Raw genomic sequence first — 23,898 nt, 5'->3', positions numbered from 1 at the left:
AGGGAGAAGCTACATGGAACAACTCACAGGTAATCTCACCCACGCCAGAAAAAAACTCGGCATAATGTACTGTAAAATTGTAATACTGTCTAAGAATGATTCTTTTCTCTTTTTTTTTTTTTGTTTTTTTTTTTGGGGGGGGGGGGGGGGGGTGGGGTGGGTTAATACTAGGTATCCATTGATATCCTATACGAGAGAGATTAATGTATTATGTACATTTTAACTACTAAGTTAGGACCATCTGAGATATTCTGCAACCCACTTCTACTATTGAATACAAGCAGTCAGAACACAGTGAGAAAAATCAAAATATATCTAACCAAAAGATCTTGATGAGTCATGTATTGGATATACGTTCTCTACATCGTTAGTCTACTCGACAACCTGCATAAAAAGCCCATAGTTATTACTTGGAAGGACTGAAGGAGTGAAGTACTGAGAGTGAGAGAGACAGGATAGGCAGACATTTTTTTTAAAGAAAGGAGGGGGGGTGGGAGGGTTCGTGTGGCAGTAGAGGGATCTAGATTAAACCGACATGTTTAGATTGAATGTAGAACAACACAAGAGGCAATCAAAGCACATGATGGCTAGCATAAGTGAACACAGTTAAGTAGGATCATGAAGATATGAACTGGGTAAAACATATAGAAAAAAAGAAGAGAGCCAAGAGGAAAGACTTAGTATTTGAGCATTCCATCGTATCTCTCAGACATGTACAGCTGGAGAAAGCATGCTTAAGTGAAATAACAAGGGCAAAGTTCATATAGAAATTTATCACTAATTCAGGGTTCATATATATGCAACAGAAAGTAATTTAAATCAGATAATTCACATAAATGTGACGGGTCTTTATCGATCATGCCATCTTCAAGAAACATTATAGAATTTCGGTCCATGATTTAAAGTTTTAGCAACTATTTTCCATTACAGGTACATCAGACATGTGATACATCAACAATTTTAGTACTCCTCAATTAGAATTATTCACAAACTTTCCAAAAGATATACAACGGCTTGCATAGATTCTTGCATAGATTCATAGGTACATATATGCTGAAACCACAGAAGTCTTGAGAAGGCATTTAGAACTCTATAGATTCATATTTATTTTATTTTTTTTCTTTCAGTAATTTACTCTGTTCACTTTCCCTTGATTTATAGGTAAAGACAGATTCTAGCAGTATAAAATAGGCAAACTAGCAAAGTTGCAAACTATATCTCTATCCTGACACGGAATAGATTTGAAATAAGCTTTAGATGTATGGTACATCTGTCAGAATGATGAAAATTTCCTTGACAGCAAGTGTTTCAGGCAAGTAAAAAAGTTAGTAGTAAATCAAGCCATAAGCAAAACACCATGGCAGAATAATGAACAGGTATTGGCTCGAGATATTCAGCTCTGAGCCTCTAACATAAGCCAGCAAAAAATATAAATAACAGAACAAACAGCATCTAGCAAATGCAAGCATACCTACATATACAAGGTACATGAAATGTTACACACAAAACTCAGAATTTTATAGCAAAATACTATGACACTAAACTCAGAATTCCCGTATCTCCAGTACATCATGCAGCTAAACCATGCACCAGCCAACAGTGAACATTTCTAAAACCAAACCCTCATCAAGTAAGCCCCAACAAAACGCACTAGTTAAGCCCTAATGATTAGGACAAGAAAATATCAGCCATCAAAGTCAATATTAAGACTTAAGACTAAAGTATTGACCAGGAAACGCAATCTTGGGTCTACATTATTTCAAATTTCAAGTAAATACCACCTTGCTATAGTCTAGCAATCTGATTTGTATATTTGTAAACACCACCTAGCATTGACAGTATTTGTAATTAACAATAAGATAGAAGGGAAAAGATTGCTCTGATTGATAACAAACGATTTCAAAAGTCAGCAGCTTTATGCTGCAAGTCTCCACTAGTGAATTGAGGTCAAAACTCTAAAAATAGGCACTTACAATCACAACTATCTTAAGGATTCACTCCAAAAATCTGCCTACCCTTTCCTTTCTCCACTTTCCCTATTTTGCAATAAAACTTAAAACTATTAAACGAACAATTCTAGACTACCCATATTAACTCTCCTTAGGTCAGTTTATTACACACCTTTTCCACGGAACTACATCATTAAAATCAACCCCAGATCATAAGCAAAAGTGCCAAACATCAAATACATATATTCATCTTTTGGAGGTTATGTTACATTAACTTGCAAAAATGAAACACAGGGTATTTTCTACAACATTTTACAATTTCTGTAACTAATACAAAGTATCCAAGCACCCACATCAATGCCAATACTCAAGTTTCAAAAATGGACATGGAAAGGCCAAAGTGTCAAACAAAAGTCAGTATAACATTTTTTTTTTCTAATTCGATGTCAGCCAAATAGATTAGAAAGTTTGACACCATAATAGCTTGGAGGGGGGATTAGAGAGAGATTAAATCATTACCTACACAACGAAGACTGGAAGAACACCCGAAACCACTTTCCAGGCGCGCCAAATGGTCAGCTGAGACTACATAGAGTCCAAACTCCTTAGCAACCGAACTCAAAGAATTGCTCAAGTCCTCCTGTAATGCAATGCTTCCCCAGAAACCAGTAACTTCCTGAACAAAGCAGATAGTCCAAAACTCCCACTCCGATGTAATATAAACATTTCGAAGAGACAGATACTTTATAGCCATTGCCAGCCTATACATTTGACTACCATGATCACTTTTACTATGATGTCTTCTCACCTTCCGCTTGATCACCATCCTCAACCTCGACCCCAACACCGGTCTCATTTGAAACCCGAAAACAATCTTTGATACCGCAACATATTCTTTCCTTTTCATCCTCTTCCCCTTCTTCAAGCTCAACTTCCTCGCCCTCAATTTACCCGGTTTTCCTCGCCTTTTTTTCTTCTTAACACTCCATTCTTTAATCTTCTCAGACAGTTTCTTCTCAAAATTTCTTCGTTTCGCCATCAGTTTATTACTCCAAATTAACCTCCCCAATGCAACAGTGAAAGACAACAATGTAGGACTATCAGCAGTGAATAACAAAAAATGAAATCTTCGCATTCGTTTTCTACTCAATTTACCATCTCGCTTCCATAATCGACTATTAAGTTCTTGAGAAAGCATAGATTTATAATCTCCATTGTAACCCATAAGCATCATATGCATTGACACTGAGATGAATCAAAACAAGAATTGCCATAAATACACACTCAATTTAAAACAAATTTTCCATAAACTCAAGAAAACAACAAAGAATTGAGTATCTAAAAAGGAGGCAAATATTAACATTATATACAATCAATTTTAACCAAATTTCCCACAAATTCAAGAAAAACAACAAAGAATTGAGTACAAAAATCCTTACTTTTTTCTGCAATTTTGGTTCTATCACCAACCATCTGTTTCCGATAAATCTTCCCCATCTTCTTCTCTCACAATCGATCAAAACCCTCAAAAACTGCGGTGTAAAAATGCAAAATTTAGAAAAGAAAAACCTCGACAATTGAAGCAAAAAAAAACCCCAATTTAGCACTAAATTTTGAAGAACCGAAGCAAGAACAAGTGAAATTGAGAAGGAAATAGTGAAAATTTGAATAAAAAGAAAAGGCGGACTTACATAATTTCAAGGGTTTAATGTTGGAAGGAATTTACACTGTTGAGTTGAGAAGGTACAGTTTGCAGGTTTATGTTTTTGCACCAGAATTTATTTCAAGGGAATGAGTACGCGCGCTAGAGTGTTTTTGCCTAATTTTGGCGGACGATAACCCGTATCATATGTGCTTTTGTTGTCAAAAAATTTCATTTTGGTATAAGAGGGCAGATTAAAGTGGGCCGGGTGGATGCTATGGCCTTAGGCCATATGACTAGATAAAGGGCTAGCATGATCTATTTATCGAGCGGGTTGCGTAGCTAAAGCCGCATCTACAAACCCTTTTTTTTTTTTTTTTGGAAAATTTTCAATGGTAGCTACTACATCCGGTCCAAATTACTCGCAACTTTGGAATAATTTATATCTCACAAATAAGACCCCAAAGTTGCGAGTAATTTGGACCGAATGTAGTATATACTTTTCATCATTCTCAATGGTAACAAAATATTTGACAAATTCCCACAAATAACTACTTTTTATAAAATTCCTTTACATAACAATATTTTTACAATTTAATTTAACAATAATTAACAAAAAAAGTCTTTTAAAAAAAAAACTAAAAAAAAAAAACACTCCTCACCGAACTCCTACCCAGCCACCCTAAAACGAAATCTCTCTCACCACAGTCACCAGAATCTCACTCAGCCACCTATAGAGAACCACACAATCCTCACCAAAATCCCACACAGTCACTCCTAAAACCACACACCCTCACCTAAATCCCCACCTAGAAATCCCCAATGCCCAACTTAAAGCCACGAAAATCCAACCCCAAAATGAAAACACCGGAAGATGGCAGGACGGAGGGCGGAATTTAGGGATGCCAGTTAAAGAGAAGTGGAGGGATGTTAGGATTTTGATGGGGGTTTGGTTTAAACACTATGTGGGGGTTCAGGCGTCGGTGGTGTATTTTTGGGGATGGGGATGGGGTTTCAATGTGTAGCCAGCAGCTTAAGGGTGGATGAAGGAAGGGTTTTGTATTGTTTTTTTTTTTTTTTTAAATACTCTAATTATTGTTTGATTAAGCTAATTAGTTGCTAATTGGAAGAATATTGTCATGTTAGAGAATTTTATTAAAAGTAATGCTATTTGAGAGAATTTGCCAAATATTTTGTTACCATTGAGAATGAGCAAAACAACATAGCTACCATTGAGAATTTCCCTTTTAAAAAAAAATCCTTTGTTTGATGTATTTCATATAATTAGAGCTGTCAAAATCTGACCTAACCCGAGAACCCGGCCTGAAGCAGCAATGATCTGAACATGACCTGTACCCGAACAATAGGATGAAACTACTAACCTGTAACCCGACCTAAACCACGTCAAATGTTAACCGATAACTGACTTGATTCAATACTTTATGACCTTAACCCGAACCTTCACCTGACCAGATAGTAATCGTCAACTAATTTGATCTGACTCGACAACAATTCGAACCCGAACTAGTACCTGTAGACACCTAAAAATGTCTCTCCAAAATCAAACCCGATGATGAACAACCTTTCATCGCCGTTATTGGTCGGGTTGAGTATTTAATATTTGGAGTGCTTAAATCCATGTTCTATCCAATATATTTTATGAACCAATCCAATTTCTAGCTCATTTCCCTAAACCATAACCTATTTTCCACTTTTCGTATCCACATCACAACACCGAGATAAACTGATTTTATGGATATATAATTTTGATCCAATTATTATTTGGTTGGATAGGCCTTGAAATAAGCTTTCCAACCATATATCATAAGCCCAATTCCGAGCTATAACAAAAAAGATATGAGCAAAACACTAAACTCGGCCCTAAACCGACACCCTTTCACTAAAACGACCATATCTTAAAATCTACAAATCATTTTTACCTGATTTTAATTAGGTTGGAAATTAGACTTGATAAAATTTCCAATGATATATTATATGCCTTATTCCGAATTACGGATCAAAAGTTATAATGATTTTTAAAACGGTTAAAAAACTGGAATCGTAGCGTAAGCAACAAAACCACCGCGTCACGGGGGAATGTGACGTGGCACGGGGCCTGGTACCGTGACACGGGAATTCTCAACGTTTCACAGTGCCAGGTGCTGTGACACGAGAATTCTTATGCTTGTTTCCGAACGCGTAAATTCCCCGCGTCACGGGGGAAGATGACGTGTTACGGGGTATGGTACCGTGACACGGAATTTTCACCGTGTCACAGTGCTTTTCCGTGTCTTTTCCGCGTTTCATTCCCACGCGCTTAAGAATCTAGACGCAAAAACTCCAGCGTGTCACAGGGGATGATGACGTGGCACGGGGTATGGTACCGTGACACGGGATTTTCACCGTGTCACGGTGCTTTCCCGAGTCTTTTCCGCGTTTCATTCCCACGCGCTTAAGAATCTGGACGCAAAAACTCCACCGTGTCATGGCATGTCTTCCCGTGTCATGGTGCACACCCCGTGACAAGGGATTGCTTCGCGTTTTCTTCGCGTAATCCCTAAACGCGTTTTATCCTCTGTAGGTTTGTATCTGTCCCGCGTCACACTGTTTTCCACCATGTCACGGGATTTTCCCCCGTCTGACGGTGCCTGGCACCGTGTCACGGTGTTAATTTTTAGGGTTTTTTTTATCTTTTTAGGGTTCTTTGTGTTCCCTCTGGTCATTTTCCCTAAAAATAGGACCCCCCTTTCTGCAGTTTGGGGCATAAATCATTCTCTCTTCCTCTCTTTTACACCAAAAATCATTATATTCTCTCTCTCCCATATTCTAAGCCTTAAACCTATATTCCTAATTACGACATTATTCCCTTAAGCACTCCAAGGAGTCCATACTTAACCCGAGTTTCTGTACTTAAACCAAGGCGTGAAAGGTGCAAATAGCTGAGGGTTTTGACCAAATCAACTCTAATAAGATAATTTAGACAACCGGTTTAGGTTCATTTTTAATCTTATTATTAATTAAAGTGATCACTAATATTTTAGAATTATATGTTGCATTAATATTCAACCAATTTAGCTTAATAATAATTGGGAGCAAATTTAATATTTTGTTTAATTTGTATGCCTTTGAGATCGTAGGAATGCTTTTCACAATAAGAATCGAGTAGAGGCCAATACAGGCGAATGTAACTCCATAACTCACTTCGTACCATCATCCCCAATCCTCCTTTCGGGAATCCGAACCATATGGAGTTAGTAATCTCATGGATTATGAATGGGGTGTAACCTTCACTGGTCAATCGTTGTTGCCTTTCGTTGTCCCTTTAATCGTGGTTGCCTTTTATGATCCGTGAACGGTTTACAAGTTCCTTAAAAACTTGTTGGCGGCTCCCTACTTTGTTTGTCCCTAATCGTATTATGTCAATTCCCACTTCCTATGAGTGCCAAGCATATTCACAACATGCTTAACGTAGGCGTACTTCGAGCGACGCCTACAATTTGACGACTCCACTAGGGAGGATTCTTGGTTATTTATCGATTTGAGTGGTCGATATTTAATTAAGATGAGTGGATGAGACTTGAAAGATTCTTGAAAAATATTCCTGTGATTAATTTGGCATTTTTGCATAAGCATAGACGTTTTAAAGTCGCATTTAGGTCTGTCCTGTAGGAAAAATTGAATAACTTGATTGCGAACGAAGGAAAATAGGGCACCAGTCAGATTTTCTGACTGCCACGCCACGGAAGATTCTGCCGTGTCACGGTGCAGTACACCGTCACGCGGTGTGCAGCACCGTGACACGGTGCACTCTTCCGTGTCACGGCAGACCTTAAATTAGTCCAGTGGCTTATTTTCTCTTCTCACATTCAACTTCCTTCGGTTTTTCTGAAAAAAACGTGTGTGTTCTACATACGTCTTAGCCCCGGGGAATTTAAGCTCTATCAACCCAAAAACGCTTATGGCAATAAGGGTTCATCCGAGTTTTTAAATCCACCCAAACCATGGAGTCGAGTTCGATTTCATCACGAACTCGCGGAGCCGCCCGTTGGCATACACCCTCAAGGGAGGATGCCTTGCTCATGTGTCCAAACTCTTAACCATGGTACCCTATTGACACCAAATAAACCTGACCATAGTCGAACATAGAACTTGACCTTAGGTTGCAAACTCTGCTTTGCATCATTGTGCCTACATGTTCTATGTGAGCATATTTGATCGTTTTGACCCGAACCTTAACGATCATTCTTTGTCTATGGTGGATTATTTTATGACTAACGATTGCCAATGGACCGTACTCACTTAGTAATTAGCACAAACTCTAAAATCTAAAAAAAAATGTCGTGCCACGTTAGCTCCACCGCGCCGCGGAAATGTTTACCGTGTCACGGCAATTTTCACCGTGGCACGGTGGATTTCCAGCAAAATAAAAAAAATGGAAATGATCACCGCGTCACGGCAGCTTGTACCGTGACACGGTACAGTTTGCCGTGTCACGGTGCCTAGGAAATAAGTCTAGTCATCTTTTTTTAAATCTTCTGTGTTAATTTGGTCCTCGCGTAGTCATTTTGGTTACTGTTCACATGTCTAGCCATACGATCATACCACGAGTCTTATAACATCACTTAATTACTCACAAGTCAAGTATAGTCCACACATTTTCTTTATGTTCCGACTCCAGTCGTGCACCAGGTCGTTTATGATCGTATATTCATGCACCCTTTTTTTCGTCATAATAAAAAAATGAGTGGAGTTTTCTTACTTGTTTTCAAATGTCTGTTTTTTCCTTCCTTTCCTATCTTGAGCAATGAGTCAAACAATTAAGTGAATTTATTTCATTTCACAGTACTTGGTCAAGGAGCAGGGGTAGATTGGTACGGTTCGAGTCATTACTGCATCAACCTCTTAGGCTTTAAAGAGAACTTCACCATCTCCACATCACTCATCACCTTCAAACTACTTTCAATTTGTCCCAATGCCCACTAAGGAAGATATTGAGAGCATTAACAAGTCCATTGAAACGATGTCTACCATGTTGCAAGCTCACTACCAGAGTCAACACAGTAGAGCAAAACAATGTTACTGCGGCTGCAATGGACAAGATCAAAGAGCAAATGAGCAAGATTTATGAGGATTTCACCTATGTGGAACAGCCTCCTATTCCTTTGGATGTGAAGGAAAGACTCCCTGAAAAGTTCTCCACACCTGATATTCTAAAGTTCAAGCCTACTGACAATCCAATATTCCATTTGAAGGCGTTTTCTGCAACCATGGCTCTTAAGGGATTGGATGTAGCACTCTTCCCTATGGTGTTCCCTCTCTCCTTAGAACATGCTTGCCAACAATGGTTTTATTCCCTAGATGCCAAGCGTACTGCGACTTGGCAAGATGTCACCGATAGTTTCATGAATCGTTACAAGTGTAACATTCAAACTAAAACTTCTGAACGTGAACTCTCCATTCTCAAACAGAAAGAGAATGAAGTCCTCACCGCTTATCTAAACAGGTGGAGGGAAACAACTTCACTCTTGGTAGATCCTCCCAAAGGAAGAGAGATGGTTCGCCTCTTTATTCAAAATCTGACTCACAAGTATAGGGAACATCTCAAATTTCTTCCATTGAACACTTTTGAAGCTATATACGACATCGGCATCAATATCGAGGATGAGCTAATAAAGACTACTGTTAGTTACAATAATAACACTAGGAAAAACAAGAAGAACGACCATCCTTCTTCTTCGTCTTCTAAGCACGAAAATACTACTAACAATATAAGCCAAGTTGATCTCAATGAAGTGTTAGCTCTTGATGCTCCATTGCCCAAGAAAAAAAAGAACTTACACTCCTTTAGGAATGAATTATGATGCGGCCTTTGATTGCCTTTACGGTCAAGGCTTGATCACACCTATTGGGTCATTTCCAGAGCCAAAATCTGAAGAAAGGAGCGCCAAATGGAATCCCAATGCCCATTGCAAGTACCATCAAGGAAGAGGCCACACTACGGAGCAATGTTGGAATTTGAAGGACGTCATTCAAGACTTGGTGGATGCAAACAAACTTCCTGTCTTTCCAGGCGGCAAGAAGTAATGAACATAAGGCGCACAACAGATCCTTCGTGCAAGATTTCATGATTTCTTTTTTTTTTTTATCATTCATCTCAATCCCCCATTCATGTCTAGCATAGGTTTTCCATTTTGAATTTATATGTTTCATGTGAGCAAATTTCCTTTACATCTCGATCATAGCATTTTTCATTCATTCATTCTAAAAAAAAAAAATCAGTTACTGAACTAAACACAAGGAACACCAATGACTTGAGGCACCTTTGCAACCCTATCATTCCCTGTTAACCGTTCAATCACATTCCATTTCTTCATCAACCACTTTGAGCCTCGTCTAACATTTAGCCTTCATTTCTTCAACCCATATTCACTTAACCCTGGGATTGGAAGATGTGTAATTATATAACATTCAAAAAGTAAGTAAAAAAACAAGCAGCAAAGCAACAATAAAACAATGTCTAAAGGCAAGTGTTCCAATGTCTTTGACACGAACACGTCTCAAATTGCGTTTCTTATCAAGTGCTTGGTACCGTGCCTGAGAAACATGAATGCTAAGTGAGTGATGGACCCCATGATCCGAGATTGCCTATATTGATTCAAAGGAATTAAAAAACAAAACGAAAAGCTTAAAAAAATAAAAAATAAAAAATAAACTTGCAAAATTCAAAATTTTCAAATTCACAATTACACATCTTGAGGCTTCTCACGGGTCTTGAGCCTTTTACCCCTTTCTTCCTTAAACCATCAGCTTAACCACATTACAACCCTTAGAAGACCTCTTTGAGGTGTACATACACTTGTGCAAAGTTCGGTTAGAGCTACGTTCGGCCTGATTCCTAACGGGTACCTAGGCAACCTCATATCGAGGTGCGGCCACATTCACATTCACATTCATATGTATGATCGAGTCAAAGAATATCCAATGCTTATTCCTATGACCCTACCCAGGCCATTTAGGGCCAGACTTGGGGGCTTGAACCCACATCATTTAGCCTACCCAGCCTAAAAAGTCATCATCTTTGACTTTTCTCACATATATTTCCATCACCATAACCTTTGCAGCCAGCCTTAGTATCACACTCACACACTTCACTCACACATCCATATCCATATCATCCTTCCCTTTAAGAACTCTTTATCATGAAATCTTGTTTCGACACTGTGCATGTTTCATCATCTTTCAAGACAACATTCATTAGAAGAAATATCGTATACTTGCTTAGCTTCCTGGCCTGAGAAATATTCATTGTTTCATGCATCACATAATGTACTAAGAAACATTTATATATCAATGATTTGTAATCATACAAAGCATATTGTGCTTAGCTCCTTGATCTAAGCAACGTTCATTATGCAATAAGCAGTTCATTTATATACGTGCTTAGCTTCCAGACCTAAGTGACGTTCAAGATCGTTTCTTTACACCATATATGATGCTTAGCTCCATGACCTAAGTTCATTCATCTATCGTGTCACATGATGTAATTGTCCTCAGCCTCCTGGCCTAAGAACATGCATCATGCATACATTATTTTCAAGAAAGCAATTTAATCCATATGATTTATTTCGTCTTGCTCAAGGAGGAAGTTCAAAACTTCTTCCCTTTTTCATTATTTTCTTTTGGGGAAGTTCAAAAACTTTTTCAAAATTTTTATCGAGGGAAGTTCGAAAACAAAACTTCATTTTTTACGTCTTTCTTTTTCGAGAGAAAGTCAGTACCTTCCACTCGTTTCATGACAAAAATGACGGAAAATTTTTGCTTTTGCATTTTCTGTTGCTTATGTTTGCAGACACACACCATATACACACACAACCACAAGCTATACACATATCATGTCGTGTCAAGTCAAAGCTTGGTCAAGTCAGTTAGTCAAGTCAATCATAGTCTATACGAGTCCCTTGGCAAATTTAATTTTGCAAGTCTCAAATACAGCACACGTCCGGGGACAAGCGGACCATCTACAGTCCACGTCTGGGGACAAGCGGACCATCTACAGCCCACGTCCAGGGTCAACCCACATTCGGGGACAAGCGAACCATTTACAGCCCACGTTCGGGGACAGGCGAACCAACTAAAGCACACGTTCGGGGACAAGCGAACCAACTACATCCCACGTTCGGGGACAATCGAACCACCATTATTTCACGACGCAAGGTTCTCGATACACAGAGACTTGCAATCTCATCATCTGCTAACTTTCCTCAAGCATGGAAAGTATTATCCGGTGGATTTTTTCAAGCATAGAAAGCTGCCAAAATCATCTGTCGACTTTCCTTAAGCATGTAGAGTATTATCGGTGGGTTTCTTTAAGCATAGAAAACCGCAAAATTCCTTTGTCGGCTTTCTTCAAGCATGGAAAGTATTATCGGTGGGTTTCTTAAAGCATAGAAAAACACCAAATTCATATGTCGACTTTCCTCAAGCATGGAAAGTATCATCCGGTAGGTTTCTTTAGGCTTAGAAAGCTACCAAACTCATCAGTCGACTTTCCTCAGGCATGGAAAGTATTTCAACAAACGTCATTCGGTTGATTCCTTCAAGCATAGGAAGCTACCACACTCATTTGTCACCGATACACCGGTGTCAGATAAGAATTCTACCCCTTTACTCTTTAATCTGTAGAACTAACACTTTTTTGCAGGTATCTGCGTATACAGAGTGATTTAGGATCGTACAATGTCCTGAATCTTTCTTCCTCCCTATCGACTACTTTGACTATCGTTTTCGAAACTGACATTTCTACAAATCTGTCAAAGTGGGGGCTTTTGTAGACACCTAAAAATGTCTCCCCAAAACCAAACTCGATGATGAACAACCTTTCACCGCCGTGATTAGTCGGGTTGAGTATTTAATCTTTGGAGTGCTTAAATCTATGTTCTATCCAATATATTTTTGAACCAATCCAATTTCTAGCTCATTTCCCTAAACCATAACCTATTTTCCACTTTTCGTATCCACATCACAAAACCGAGCTGAACTGATTTTATGGATATATAATTTTGATCAAATTATTATTTGGTTGTATAGTCATTGAAATACGCTTTCCAACCATATATCATAAGCCCAATTCCGAGCTATAATGAAAACGATATGAGCAAACACTAATCTCGGCCCAAACCCGACACCCTTTCACTAAAACGTCCATATCTTAAAATCTACAAATCATTTTTACCTGATTCTGATTGGGTTAGAAAGTATAATTGATAAAATTTCCAATATTAAAGTGATCACTAATATTTTAGAATTATATGTTTCATTAATATTCAACCAATTTAGCTTAATAATAATTTGGAGCAAATTGAATATTTTGTTTGTATGCCTTTGAGATCGCAGGAATGCTTTTCACAATAAGAATCGAGTAGAGGCCAATACGGGCGAATGTGACTCCATGACGCACTTTGTACCATCATCCCCGATCCTCCTTTCGTGGTTCCGAACCATATCGAGTTAGTAATCTCATGGATTATGAATGGGGTGTAACCTTCACAGGTCAATCGTTGTTGCCTTTCGTTGTCCCTTTAATCGTGGTTGCCTTTTATGATCTGTGAACGGTTTACAAGTTCCTTAAAAACTTGTTGGCTACTCCCTACTTTATTTGTCCCTAATCGTATTATGTCAATTCCCACTTCCTATGAGTGCCTATCATATTCACAACATGCTTAACGTAAGCGCACTTCGAACGACGCCTATAGCACCCGACACAATTAGAACCTGAAAATGGTTATAACCTAACACAACCTGTTATTAACCCGCCGAGTCATGGAAAGTTTAATAAAATTATATATACCTTTTGTTCAACTTATATATTGGTACAATTTTGTAAACCCTAAATCCATAACAACGTATTGGTACAATTTGTTTAGCTTATATACATTTTGTTCAATAAAATTCATATATAAGTTTAATAAAATCTTGATAATACTTGATCAAATTATGCAAGACGTAATTATATAGATTCAACTTGACCACATCAGTATTTATTTGAATAGAACTTGAACTAAAACCAAGAATGATCCAACTTTAAGATTATCGGACCAAATAATTATCTGACCCAACCCTAACCCGAATCCACATGTACCATATATTAACCCATCCATACCCGACTCAACACCTGAATCGAACCAACTGGCCGGGGGAAAAAGAAGATTATAAAAAAGAGTAGTTAAAAAAACTTGCTTGTTGAAATTGAAATCAAAGATCTGAATTTAACTCGAATCGAACCCAACCTACTCCCGAAAGAGTGAAGGACCCGAAATAACCTTGACTGAAACTGACCAGACTCGAAACTTAACCTGATTTGAGGCTTGATTGACCTGACATAATCTTATCCTGATTTGACTCGATCCGAACCCGATTTGAATATCCTAATTGATAGCTCTACATATAATGAATAAAAAATTAGTCAAACTTATTAAAATAGAAATTTTAAAATTGACAGAAAAAAATGGAAACATCTTTTTCTTGTTTACTGTTTTTGGTTTTTGTTTTAAAAAAAAATCAAAAAATCAAAAAACTGAAAACAAAAAACAATGTCAAACTAGCTTCTAAATTTTCAATAAATTATCATTGGAATAATAATTTTGATTTTGTAAGTTATTAAAAAAAGGGTAATGTTATATATAGTTGTAGACACCTAAAAATGTCTCCCCAAAACCAAGCCCGATGATAAATAACCTTTCACCGCCACTATTGGTCGGGTTTAGTATTTAATCCCGAGAGTGCTTAAAAAATCGTATTTTATTAAATTCATATTTTTGAAAGGTCCATGGATCAGTCTTGGTGTTTGGTAAAAGCATAGTTTTAATTTAAGCCCAAACCTTTTTATTTTATTATTATTTTTGGCCCAAATATTTTATTTTATTTATTTATTATTTTAGCCCGAATATTAAAAGTCAGAAAAAAAGCCCGTAATTATCGATCGGCACTCAAAAAGCCGAAAGAAATTAGGGTTAAAAATGAATTTAGACGGAAAAGTGGACTGGAGTTGACCGTGTCACGGTCAGGCTTGACCGTGTCACGGGAACTCTTCCCGTCTGACGGTGGGACTTCCCGTGACACGGGAGGTCTGCCGTGACACGGGAAGCTCCGCGTCCTTTCCGCGCAAACCCTTAACGCGTTTTCTGTTCCGTTTTCTGAAAATTTCCCGCGACACTCCAAAGACTGACCGTGTCACGGGAACTTGTACCGTCTGACGGTACAATTTAACCGTGTCACGGTACAGTCTGACCGTGTCACGGGATATTTTTTAGGGTTTTTTTATCATTTTAGGGGTCCGTGTGCTCCCTCGGCACATTTCCCTATAAATACCCCCTCATTTCTGATGAACGGGGCAACGAGAATTCTATTATTCTTATTTTTTCTCTCTTCTATGCTCTTAACCTAAACACTAGCCTACCCTTTTCACTTCAAAATTCCCTCTTCAAGCACTCAAAGGAGTCCATATTTTACTCGAGGTTCTATCCTTAAACCAAGGCGTGAAAGGTAGAATCGTTTGAGGGTTTGGCCCCAAAATTAACCTTGTTTTTATTTAATTTAATTTAATTGTTGTTTTATTATTTCCTTGAAGTTACTAACTTGTTTTATTATTTTGTAGTTGCAAGCAAACAGATTCAAAGTAAGAGTTATGCTCTTTTTATTATTATTTTTCTAACGATTTTTTCTGTTGTTAGAATTATGATTAAATTGGTTCTTTTTATGTTTATATTGATTCTATTATTTATTTTGATCACAATATTACATGTTAATGGGAATATGTAATTGAAAATCACACCTAATAAGATAATTTGGACAACCGGTTTAGGTTCCTTTTAATCTTGTTGTTTAATCAAGTGATCACAATATTTTAGAATTATATGTTGCATTAATTTTGAACCAATTTAGTTAAATAATAGTTTGGAGCGAATTGAATTATTGTTTGTATGCCTTTGAGATCGCAGGAATCACTTTTCACTATAAGAATCGAGTAGAGGCCAATACGGGCGAATGTGACTCCATGACTCACTTCGTACCATCATCCCCGATCCTCCTTTCGTGGTTCCGAACCATATGGAGTTAGTAATCTCATGGATTATGAATGGGGTGTAACCTTCACGGGTCAATCGTTGCCTTCGTTGTCCCTTTATCGTGGTTGCCTTTTTATGATCCGTGAACGGTTTACAAGTTCCTTAAAAACTTGTTGGCGGCTCCCTACTTTATTTGTCCCTAATCGTTGTCCCTAATCGTAATGTCAATTCCCACTTCCTATGAGTGCCAAGCATATTCAGAACATGCTTTTAACGTAGGCGCACTTCGAACGACGCCTACAATAGTGTTCAAACTATATGTAACCATTAAATATCTTTTTTTTTTATTTAATAGTAATTAAAGAATCAATGACAAAATCACGCTCAAATCACTGTAATTAATAAATACATTTCATAAATACTTTCTTTTTATAGCAACTTATACATAAAAATCTTGCGTGGACCTGGTCCACAATAATATTATTGTGGACCTGAGATTTATACATACGTAGCTGGCATTATATTCAACATAGTGTCCTTAATTTTAATATAGTAACCTTATTTTTAACATAGTAACCTTTTTAAAAACTTGTGCGACCTTTAATGTTATTATGAAATTAAAGTACGACATTATGTTGATAGTAACTTAATTTTAACATAGAGGTGTTTATTATTCATATTGACCATTGAATTAAAAATTTCATTAAAAAAATTAATTAACCTCTTATAGCTTATGACACAGTACCTTTCATTTCAACATAATAACCTTTATTTTAATATAGTGACTTTTTTTTTTTTTATTAACAAAACAATCATATTGTCTCTAATATTGGTGGTCCACAATAAATTAGTGTGAACCAGGTCCATTTAAAAATTTGTAAGCCCTTATAGCCTTATAGCTTTTTCCATTAAAAAATTAACCTTTTTTCCCATTTTGTCGGATATTGAATAAAATTCTTAATATCAGTTACACCGAAAAATCCAAAATTTGAGTTTTCTTGACTTTTCCTTGAGCTTAATCCAATTGACCGAGTTGTATAAACCGAGCCAATAAAAGGTTTTGAGTCAAAAAATGATAGCAAGTGAAAATGGGTTGAAGTTAGTCAAAGGCCTAACGTAAAGAAAGGAATGGTTTAGAGGTGAAGTACGCAATCTGATTTTCAAAGAGAGTTGGTGCAAAGAGAAAATAACTGCAAAACAGTTATGGGAGTCAGCCATAACCACTCTAATTTGTTCATAAATAGAGACAAGGGAACCGTATGAATGACATAACAAATCAATAAACAACAACCATTCCATTTCTTTTAAGCTTTCTTCTTAGCTTCTTATATTTCCCTTGGGTTAGTAGCTAAACGATAGGGTAATTTTCCATAGCATGTATTGAAGAATTGGTCATCTTTTCTAATTGTATGAACATAGAGGTGACTTCTCCTTCAATTTGTACAATTGTAGACCAGACTTTACCCTTCAATTAGTAAAAAGCATTTGTCTGTTTTGTAATATATTCATCTACTCGCTTCTTCAAGCAATCTTACTTGTCTAATTTCTTTGGAAAACCTTCCTTATTATTTGTTTTTGTTACGTTAGCAAGGTTATATTCTTATGAAACAGATAACTTGAGGGGCAACCCCTTGATACTCAGAATAAGATAGGGTATTTGACTAGTTGACAATGAACAATATTTTCCTCAACAAGTTTTGTGGCGACTACATTAGGAAAAACTAAACAATGTCCATTTAACTATGTTATTATAGAAGTTTTTCCAATGGCTCCTAAGCGTTCAACACGTAAAGGAAATACTCAGAAAAATGTTACTTCATCTGAACTCAATCTTGAGACAATTTTAGAGTATCAACAAGATCTATAAACTCTACTGCCAACTGAATACATGGCACACTCTTCTAAACAAAGCCTCAAACTCAAAGGCAAGATGAGTTGGTTTTGGATAGAGGGGAAAGCCATTCTCCTACCAAAAACTTACTCAATATAATGTACACAAAACATGTGGAAATTGCAAAAGTCTAATGGAGGATCTAAAGAAAACAATAGAGAACAGCTGGATAACTACTATCGTATCATGGTAGAACAAACCACCAGAGTGGTACCTGTCGAGTTAAGGAATTTTGACTCCATTTCCCAGCAAGTGGTTATGAGACACAGGGGCGGATCTATTAAGGTGCACAGTGAGTCACGTGACTCACCAGCACAAAAAAAAAAAACCTAAGAGACCGCCTATTAAAAATAGGCGGTCTCTTTGTTTCTCCTTATTTGAGATTAGCCCACTGTCAGTTTTTTAACATCAAAGAGACCGCCTATTAAAATATCACATAGGTGGTCTCTTTGTTTCTGCTATTGACACCACGTCATTAGAGACCTGTTATCTAGATAACAGGTCTCTTTTTGTCAGTTATAATAACTTTTTGCGCTGCTTTCATATTTCATTAAAGAGACTTGTTATATTTAATAACCGGTCTCTTAAGTTATTAAACTTTTTTTTAAAAAAAAATAATTCTTGTTTTTAAGTAAAAATCATAAAGTTAGTTTAATGTAATAGCTTTGTAGTATGTATTTTTATATCCTATTTTTGGATTGAAATCATTTTGGTGAAATATAATATTTTTATATAATTTTTGGATTGAAACAAGTGATCAATTATTGATGGTGACTCATAAGTTCGAAAATCCTGGATCCGCCACTGATGAGACAAGTGGATAGGATCATTCTAGATATTAATGAAACTCTGAACACTACTTACGTGGCTTTAAATAAAATTGTATCAACCGAAATAGTTACAAGACTTGAATCTTTAGTGGAAAAACATAACCAAGTTAATGGCAAGTTGATGAATCTTCTAACTGCTTTAGGTACTAGGATTAACTAATCAAATCAAAGGAAAAATATCCCTTTGGAATATCCTTGAGTAGAAAATATGACTATATCTCATGCAAATATTCCCCCTCTGTCAATGCCAACAAGTATCCCTCCTATTGGTACCGATGAGGAATATCGGGGTCAAGGGAGAGTTAATGGTTTGAAACCAGGTTATGAGTCAAAGCTATAACCATAATGTTCAGGGGCCATTTTACTCATACTTTGATGAGTGGCATATATGTCACTGTTAGGGTAGTGTCATGCCAATCAGCAAAGGCAGATGACATGACACGGCGTGGCTGCCGTGGAGCGATAGTGGTCTTCGTGTCACGGTAGCTACTGTCGTGGCGCAACGGTCTCTAAAATGTCACGATGCCACTAGCGTGGCGCAGAAAATTCCTACACGGGCGTGCAACCTTGTGAGATGTCGCACAAGTGAAGCAAATTTAGAATGGAGGCAGAATGTTTTGCACAGGCTGTGTGCGGCTTGTGCACGGGCGCACATCCACCATGTGTGAGCGTGCATAAACATGCGCGAGCGCGCAACCTAGCAGCACGAGCGCACAACCCCAGCACGAGCGCGCATCGGAACCCTATTCATCTTATTTTCGCGACTTTATAATGACACGTGGCTTGTTTTATACGGGGAACAATTAGACTTCTTCTATTCTTTTTAGATCTCTTTCTCTAGTTTTAGGAGAGCTTCTCTCTCTAGGTTTAGCTTGGGATCCGAGAGAGAAAGTGAGGATTTCACCATTATTGAGCTTAGATCTTGAAGAGGTAGACATTCATCATCATTTAATGAGAATTTCGTACCTTCGCTCCTCTATCTTTATTGCTTTCTTTTGATTTTTCTTTAGTTGTCAGATGCTTGTTAATTTGTTGATTAATCTTGTTATTAGCATGAAAACTGATTAGTTTCCCCATTAAGGGAATGGTTGTGGTTTAGTTGGATCTTGAGCGTGTCTTAACGTTTGGATTTTATTTAGTTGTGATTAAAGTCTTTATTTGCTTGACGCTCTTCAATATTCTTGCAAAGTGCACATTGTTTTTTGATTGATGGTGAATTAATGCTATGTGATGCGATTATTATTCGATTGCACCTCCCAATATATGGTTCTAATGTGACAACATATAGGCTATGTTAGGAGAATCCAATTGACCCTTACAGTTGGCTAGATTGGATTTTTCATCAATATTCAAGCATGTTTTGTTCATGATTAATTTAATTTCATGCGTTGGTTATGCTTGATTGAATGCTACATCTAAACCATTTCTTTTAGTGTTTTATTTCTTGTTTTAGTGTCATTAGACTTTAGTTTACATTTCCTCTATTTTAGACTAGCTTAATTATTTATAACATTTGGTAGTGCTTAATTGTTCCCTGTGGTTCGACCCCCTATGCTTACCTTATACTCGTATTAGGTTTGTTTAGGTTGTATAAGTTGTATTTGATCTAGGGATACATACAATTGACGACGCATTTATTCCCTTATCATCCTTGCCCCCACCTTTTATTGCAAACCCATTAACCTCTTCAATAAGGACTATGCATCCTATAAGAGTAGAAATTGAGGACAGTTATGCCAATTATGGTATTGGGAACCTACTAGACACATATATGCCATACACAAGCAGTTGCATGTGCACAAGGGTGTCCTCTCAACATATTGGTGTAAATGGCCAACAATGTTCTACATAATCTGAAAGTTATAATCAACGTCAATATGGATACCCGAACTCTGGTTACCCTACACATGGTTTTGCATGAAACTAGGGCTAAGCTAGTGGTCTATATGGTGAAAGATATCCAGCGATGTTTCAACCAAATTATAATATTTTAGGAGGGACGAGCACTAGATATAAGGGTTTTTATAATCCTCAAAGGAATCAACATAATTCTTTTCATATGCATGACACATAGTTTTAGCTTAATGATCCAATGCATGATCAACCTCCACAAATGGGACAGGAACCCAACTCAAACAGGTGGAAAAGATGATTTAAAGGGCCATAGGTAAGAATAGTGGATATGCCAAAAGAGACACATGTAGTGATAGGAATGGTGTCCTTTGAACAAGTGTATTATTCCTATTAGAGGGTTCGGAATTATTAGAAAGCTAATTATTCAGTGAGGTCAAGTAATCGGAATGCCTAGGTGGAGGTCGCTTTCAATCAGTACTATTAATGAGTAATTTATATTACAGCTTAATCTTGACTGAACCTTTCGAGTCACACCCAAGAAACTAATGAACCTACACGATGAATTAATTTGGAAGGATTTAATGAGTCGCTCGAGTATTATGAACAAAGACATTGGATTCTAAGATTAAAGAGTCAGAACCGAATCTTAAAAGGCAAGCTAAAATTTAGGAATTAGCGAGACGGGAAAATGCTTTAAGTAACAAGTAAAAAACCTAGCCGCGCGAAAGGCTAGGGAAGCATGCCAAATAGAAGTACACCGCGTGGCATCACACATGGAATCCACCAAGTGGCAACACGCCACGTTGCAGCCACCATGGTGGCGACGCGCCACGTTGGCAGCCACCAAGTGGCAACGCACCACGTTGGCAATGCCATGTGGCAACGGGCCACAAATTCGGGTGACGGGTCATGGACGCGGGCCGAATGGTGGCGGCCCGACTGAACCAAACTTGGGGCTCAAGGTTGTGTGCCACATGGTTAGCTCACAACGCATGTAAGTTTCCTTGGGGAGCAAGTGAGGAAGTGGTCCTTGCCTAAGCATGTGACACTTGTTACTTTGTTATTCTTTGGTTTATTTAACTAAGGATTGAATTCAACATTCTTTCCATGTGGGATCTTTTTGTGAAAAAGTCCCTCATTGAAAGATGAGTGAAATTCACAAGGAAGCACTCCTTATAAATAGCCAAGGCATACCTTGGGATTGTTCACTTGAGTAAGGTGTTAGAAAAGGCATCTCCATTGAGAAAACCTTTAAACACATATAATTACTCAAGTATTAGGTTGGGCTTAGCTAACCTCTAAGCATTGGACCTTGTCGGGGTCGAGTTGCTGGTTGATTTCCGTAGGGGTCTTCGCGCGTGTGAGATTAAAAGCTTTCCCAAGTAAGAGCTGGGGTTACGAGCGAAGCACGCGTCAAAGGTAATTAATCTTTCCTTAATTCTTGTTGTTTAAGTTAATTATGTCTTAAGATTATATCAATTGTGAGTGTGATCTTGGCTCGGGTTTTCATCCGCGGTGAGTCGGACTTATCGAAACCCAACATGTAGTCCATATCTAGAATGGATTGATAGAATGTATCCATTCCATAGAGGGTTCAAAGTTCCTCAATTATCTTCTCTCTTTTCGGGCATTGATAGAATATATCCATTCCCAAGAGAGTCCAATGCAGGTCGCGGGTCAATAGCGGGTCGATAATGGACGGGCCAACAAAATATCAATTAAAAAAATATTGGACAAAGCCATTATTAAGTATATATGAATATAAATTTATCTATGTAATTATTTTTATATTATCTATTTTCTTTATCAATTAAATTGGAAAAACATTTTGGCCATATATTGACCCTGTCCAATAAGGGCCCTGTCCATTAAAGGCCCTGTCCATTAAAAACCCTTTAAGCTTGGCCCTGACCTTATTATCATTGGACTACTGTATGGAATAGTTCAATCATTACCCCAAACTTGAACCCCACTGTGATCATACACTTAAGCATGGTGGCGTCCAAAAGGAAGAAAGCTAGGGCAAAAGAGTCGCTAACAAGTTTTAGGAACTTGTAAACCGTTCACAGGGTGAAGGTTACACCCCTTAACGATCTAGGAGATCATTAACTCCAATAGGTCTGGAACCAAGAATGGAAGTTTGGGGATGAAGGTACAAATCAATTCTAACAAAGAAAGAACCTTCCCTAATAATAGGCCTCTAGTTTATTCTTCTCGTATTCATGTGCGCTTTTTGACTAACATGCAATCAATAGGTTAACCCTAAACCTGTTTAATCTATGTTGGTTGAATATTTAATGCACAAATAAATCTATTATTGGTGATCACTTGAATTGTAATCAAATTGACCCTAAACAAGATTATTAATTATCTTATTAAGCGTGATTACAAGTACTAATTCCCTTAAACATGCATAAAAGGTGTGACCAAGAAATAACAATGAATATAATCAAGCAACATAATAATAATCATAATTAAAACAATAATCATAAAAATTATAATAATAATCATAATCATGTTCAAGCATAATAATAGCAAGATCCTAGGCCTGATACTAACAAGAATAATAATAAACCCTAGCATGTCACTAAAACATTAAGTATCAAAGCTTTAGCCCTACCATGATACTAACATGCTATTAATATTAAGAAAGAAAATAGGAAGCACCATATAATCATAATTGATTTAAGGAACTTATTCTTTACCCTAAACATAATACTAGGAAAAGCATCCTAACATGATACTAGGAATCGAAATAACAATCTAAACATGATTTCTATATTATAATATCAATTAAACAATTAAAGAACTTACTTGGATGCGTCGTATCTCTTTCTAATAACAAAATACACACGTTAGTAACTTCAAGGAAAATAATAAATCAAAACAATGAAATTAAATAATTGAAATAGGATTTGGGACCGAACCCTCAGAAATACCAAACTTTTCACGTCTAAGGCGAAGACAACTTCGAACTTGGCTAGGTGTGTCTAGCGCTAATGTATGAGGAATTGTATTTGTAAAAGGCTAGGCTTGAAAAAAGAGAGAGAGAGAGAGAGAGAATAAGCTTTAGCTTAGAAAGAGAGAGAAAAATTAGAGAATTCTTGTTATTGAAAATCAGAGGTGCAGAGACCCAGTTTATTAGAAAATAGTCCGGAATTGGGCTTATAATATATCGTTGGAAAGCTCTTTTCAAGCCCAATCCAACTACACTATTATTGGACCCATACCATGGAACAAAATAAACTTGAATGCACGTTTTTCATAAATAGGGTAAGAAAAGAAATGTTTTCAAATACCGAAAGAAGAGATATTTTAATAAAAACATCCTCATCACTAGACTTTTCACGCTTTCGCTTTGTTCGATAATCAAACGACATGAAAGGTATTCATCACTGGGTTTGGTTTTGGGGAGACACATTTAATCACCATTAACATAACCCCAACTTTAAAAGCATGAACAACTAGCAACTACACCATCCCTACACCCTTGGCTAGGTCACTACTCACAAATCATGTTGAAAACAATATCAATCATCAAATCAATAAGCATTAACATGATTAATAAGCAAAGAAGAAAAATAAAAGCAAATAAGCAAAATAAAAAACAAAGGTAAAGAGAAAGAGTAAGAGATTGCTCATTAATTGAAGATGAAGGTCTACCAAGGAT

At 37.2% G+C, this 23,898-nt stretch overlaps 1 protein-coding gene across 2 annotated transcripts; it reads right to left on the bottom strand.

Moving 5' to 3' along the window:
- Positions 1–159: 159 nt before the first annotated feature.
- On the bottom strand, positions 160–3,796 carry LOC145612391 (uncharacterized). 2 transcript variants are annotated; one of them, XM_081667777.1, is made up of 4 exons: positions 3,641–3,796; positions 3,389–3,481; positions 2,469–3,194; positions 160–384 (listed from the first exon to the last, which is right to left on the bottom strand). In XM_081667777.1, the coding sequence occupies exons 2-4, from the start codon at positions 3,444–3,446 to the stop codon at positions 368–370; spliced, it is 801 nt and encodes a 266-aa protein (XP_081523903.1). In that variant the 5' UTR covers positions 3,447–3,481; positions 3,641–3,796; the 3' UTR covers positions 160–367. The 2 variants fall into 2 exon arrangements, with proteins under 2 accessions (XP_081523903.1, XP_081523895.1); XM_081667769.1 differs by lacking the exon at positions 160–384 and having other exon boundaries at positions 2,374–3,194.
- Positions 3,797–23,898: the final 20,102 nt, after the last annotated feature.

Source organism: Chenopodium album, chromosome 3, assembly GCF_948465745.1.
Source record: "Chenopodium album chromosome 3, dcCheAlbu1.1, whole genome shotgun sequence".
Lineage (NCBI taxonomy): Eukaryota > Viridiplantae > Streptophyta > Magnoliopsida > Caryophyllales > Amaranthaceae > Chenopodium > Chenopodium album.
Note: the sequence above shows the minus strand (reverse complement) of the source record. Positions and strands in the feature narration are given on the sequence as shown.

Bases quoted from the DNA above. Each gene is read 5' to 3' on its own strand.
- LOC145612391 (XM_081667769.1), bottom strand. From the start codon at position 3,446: ATGGGGAAGATTTATCGGAAACAGATGGTTGGTGATAGAACCAAAATT. The intron at 3,195-3,388 runs GTAAGGATTTTT...GATTCATCTCAG, and splicing joins AACCAAAATTGCAGAAAAAA to TGTCAATGCATATGATGCTT.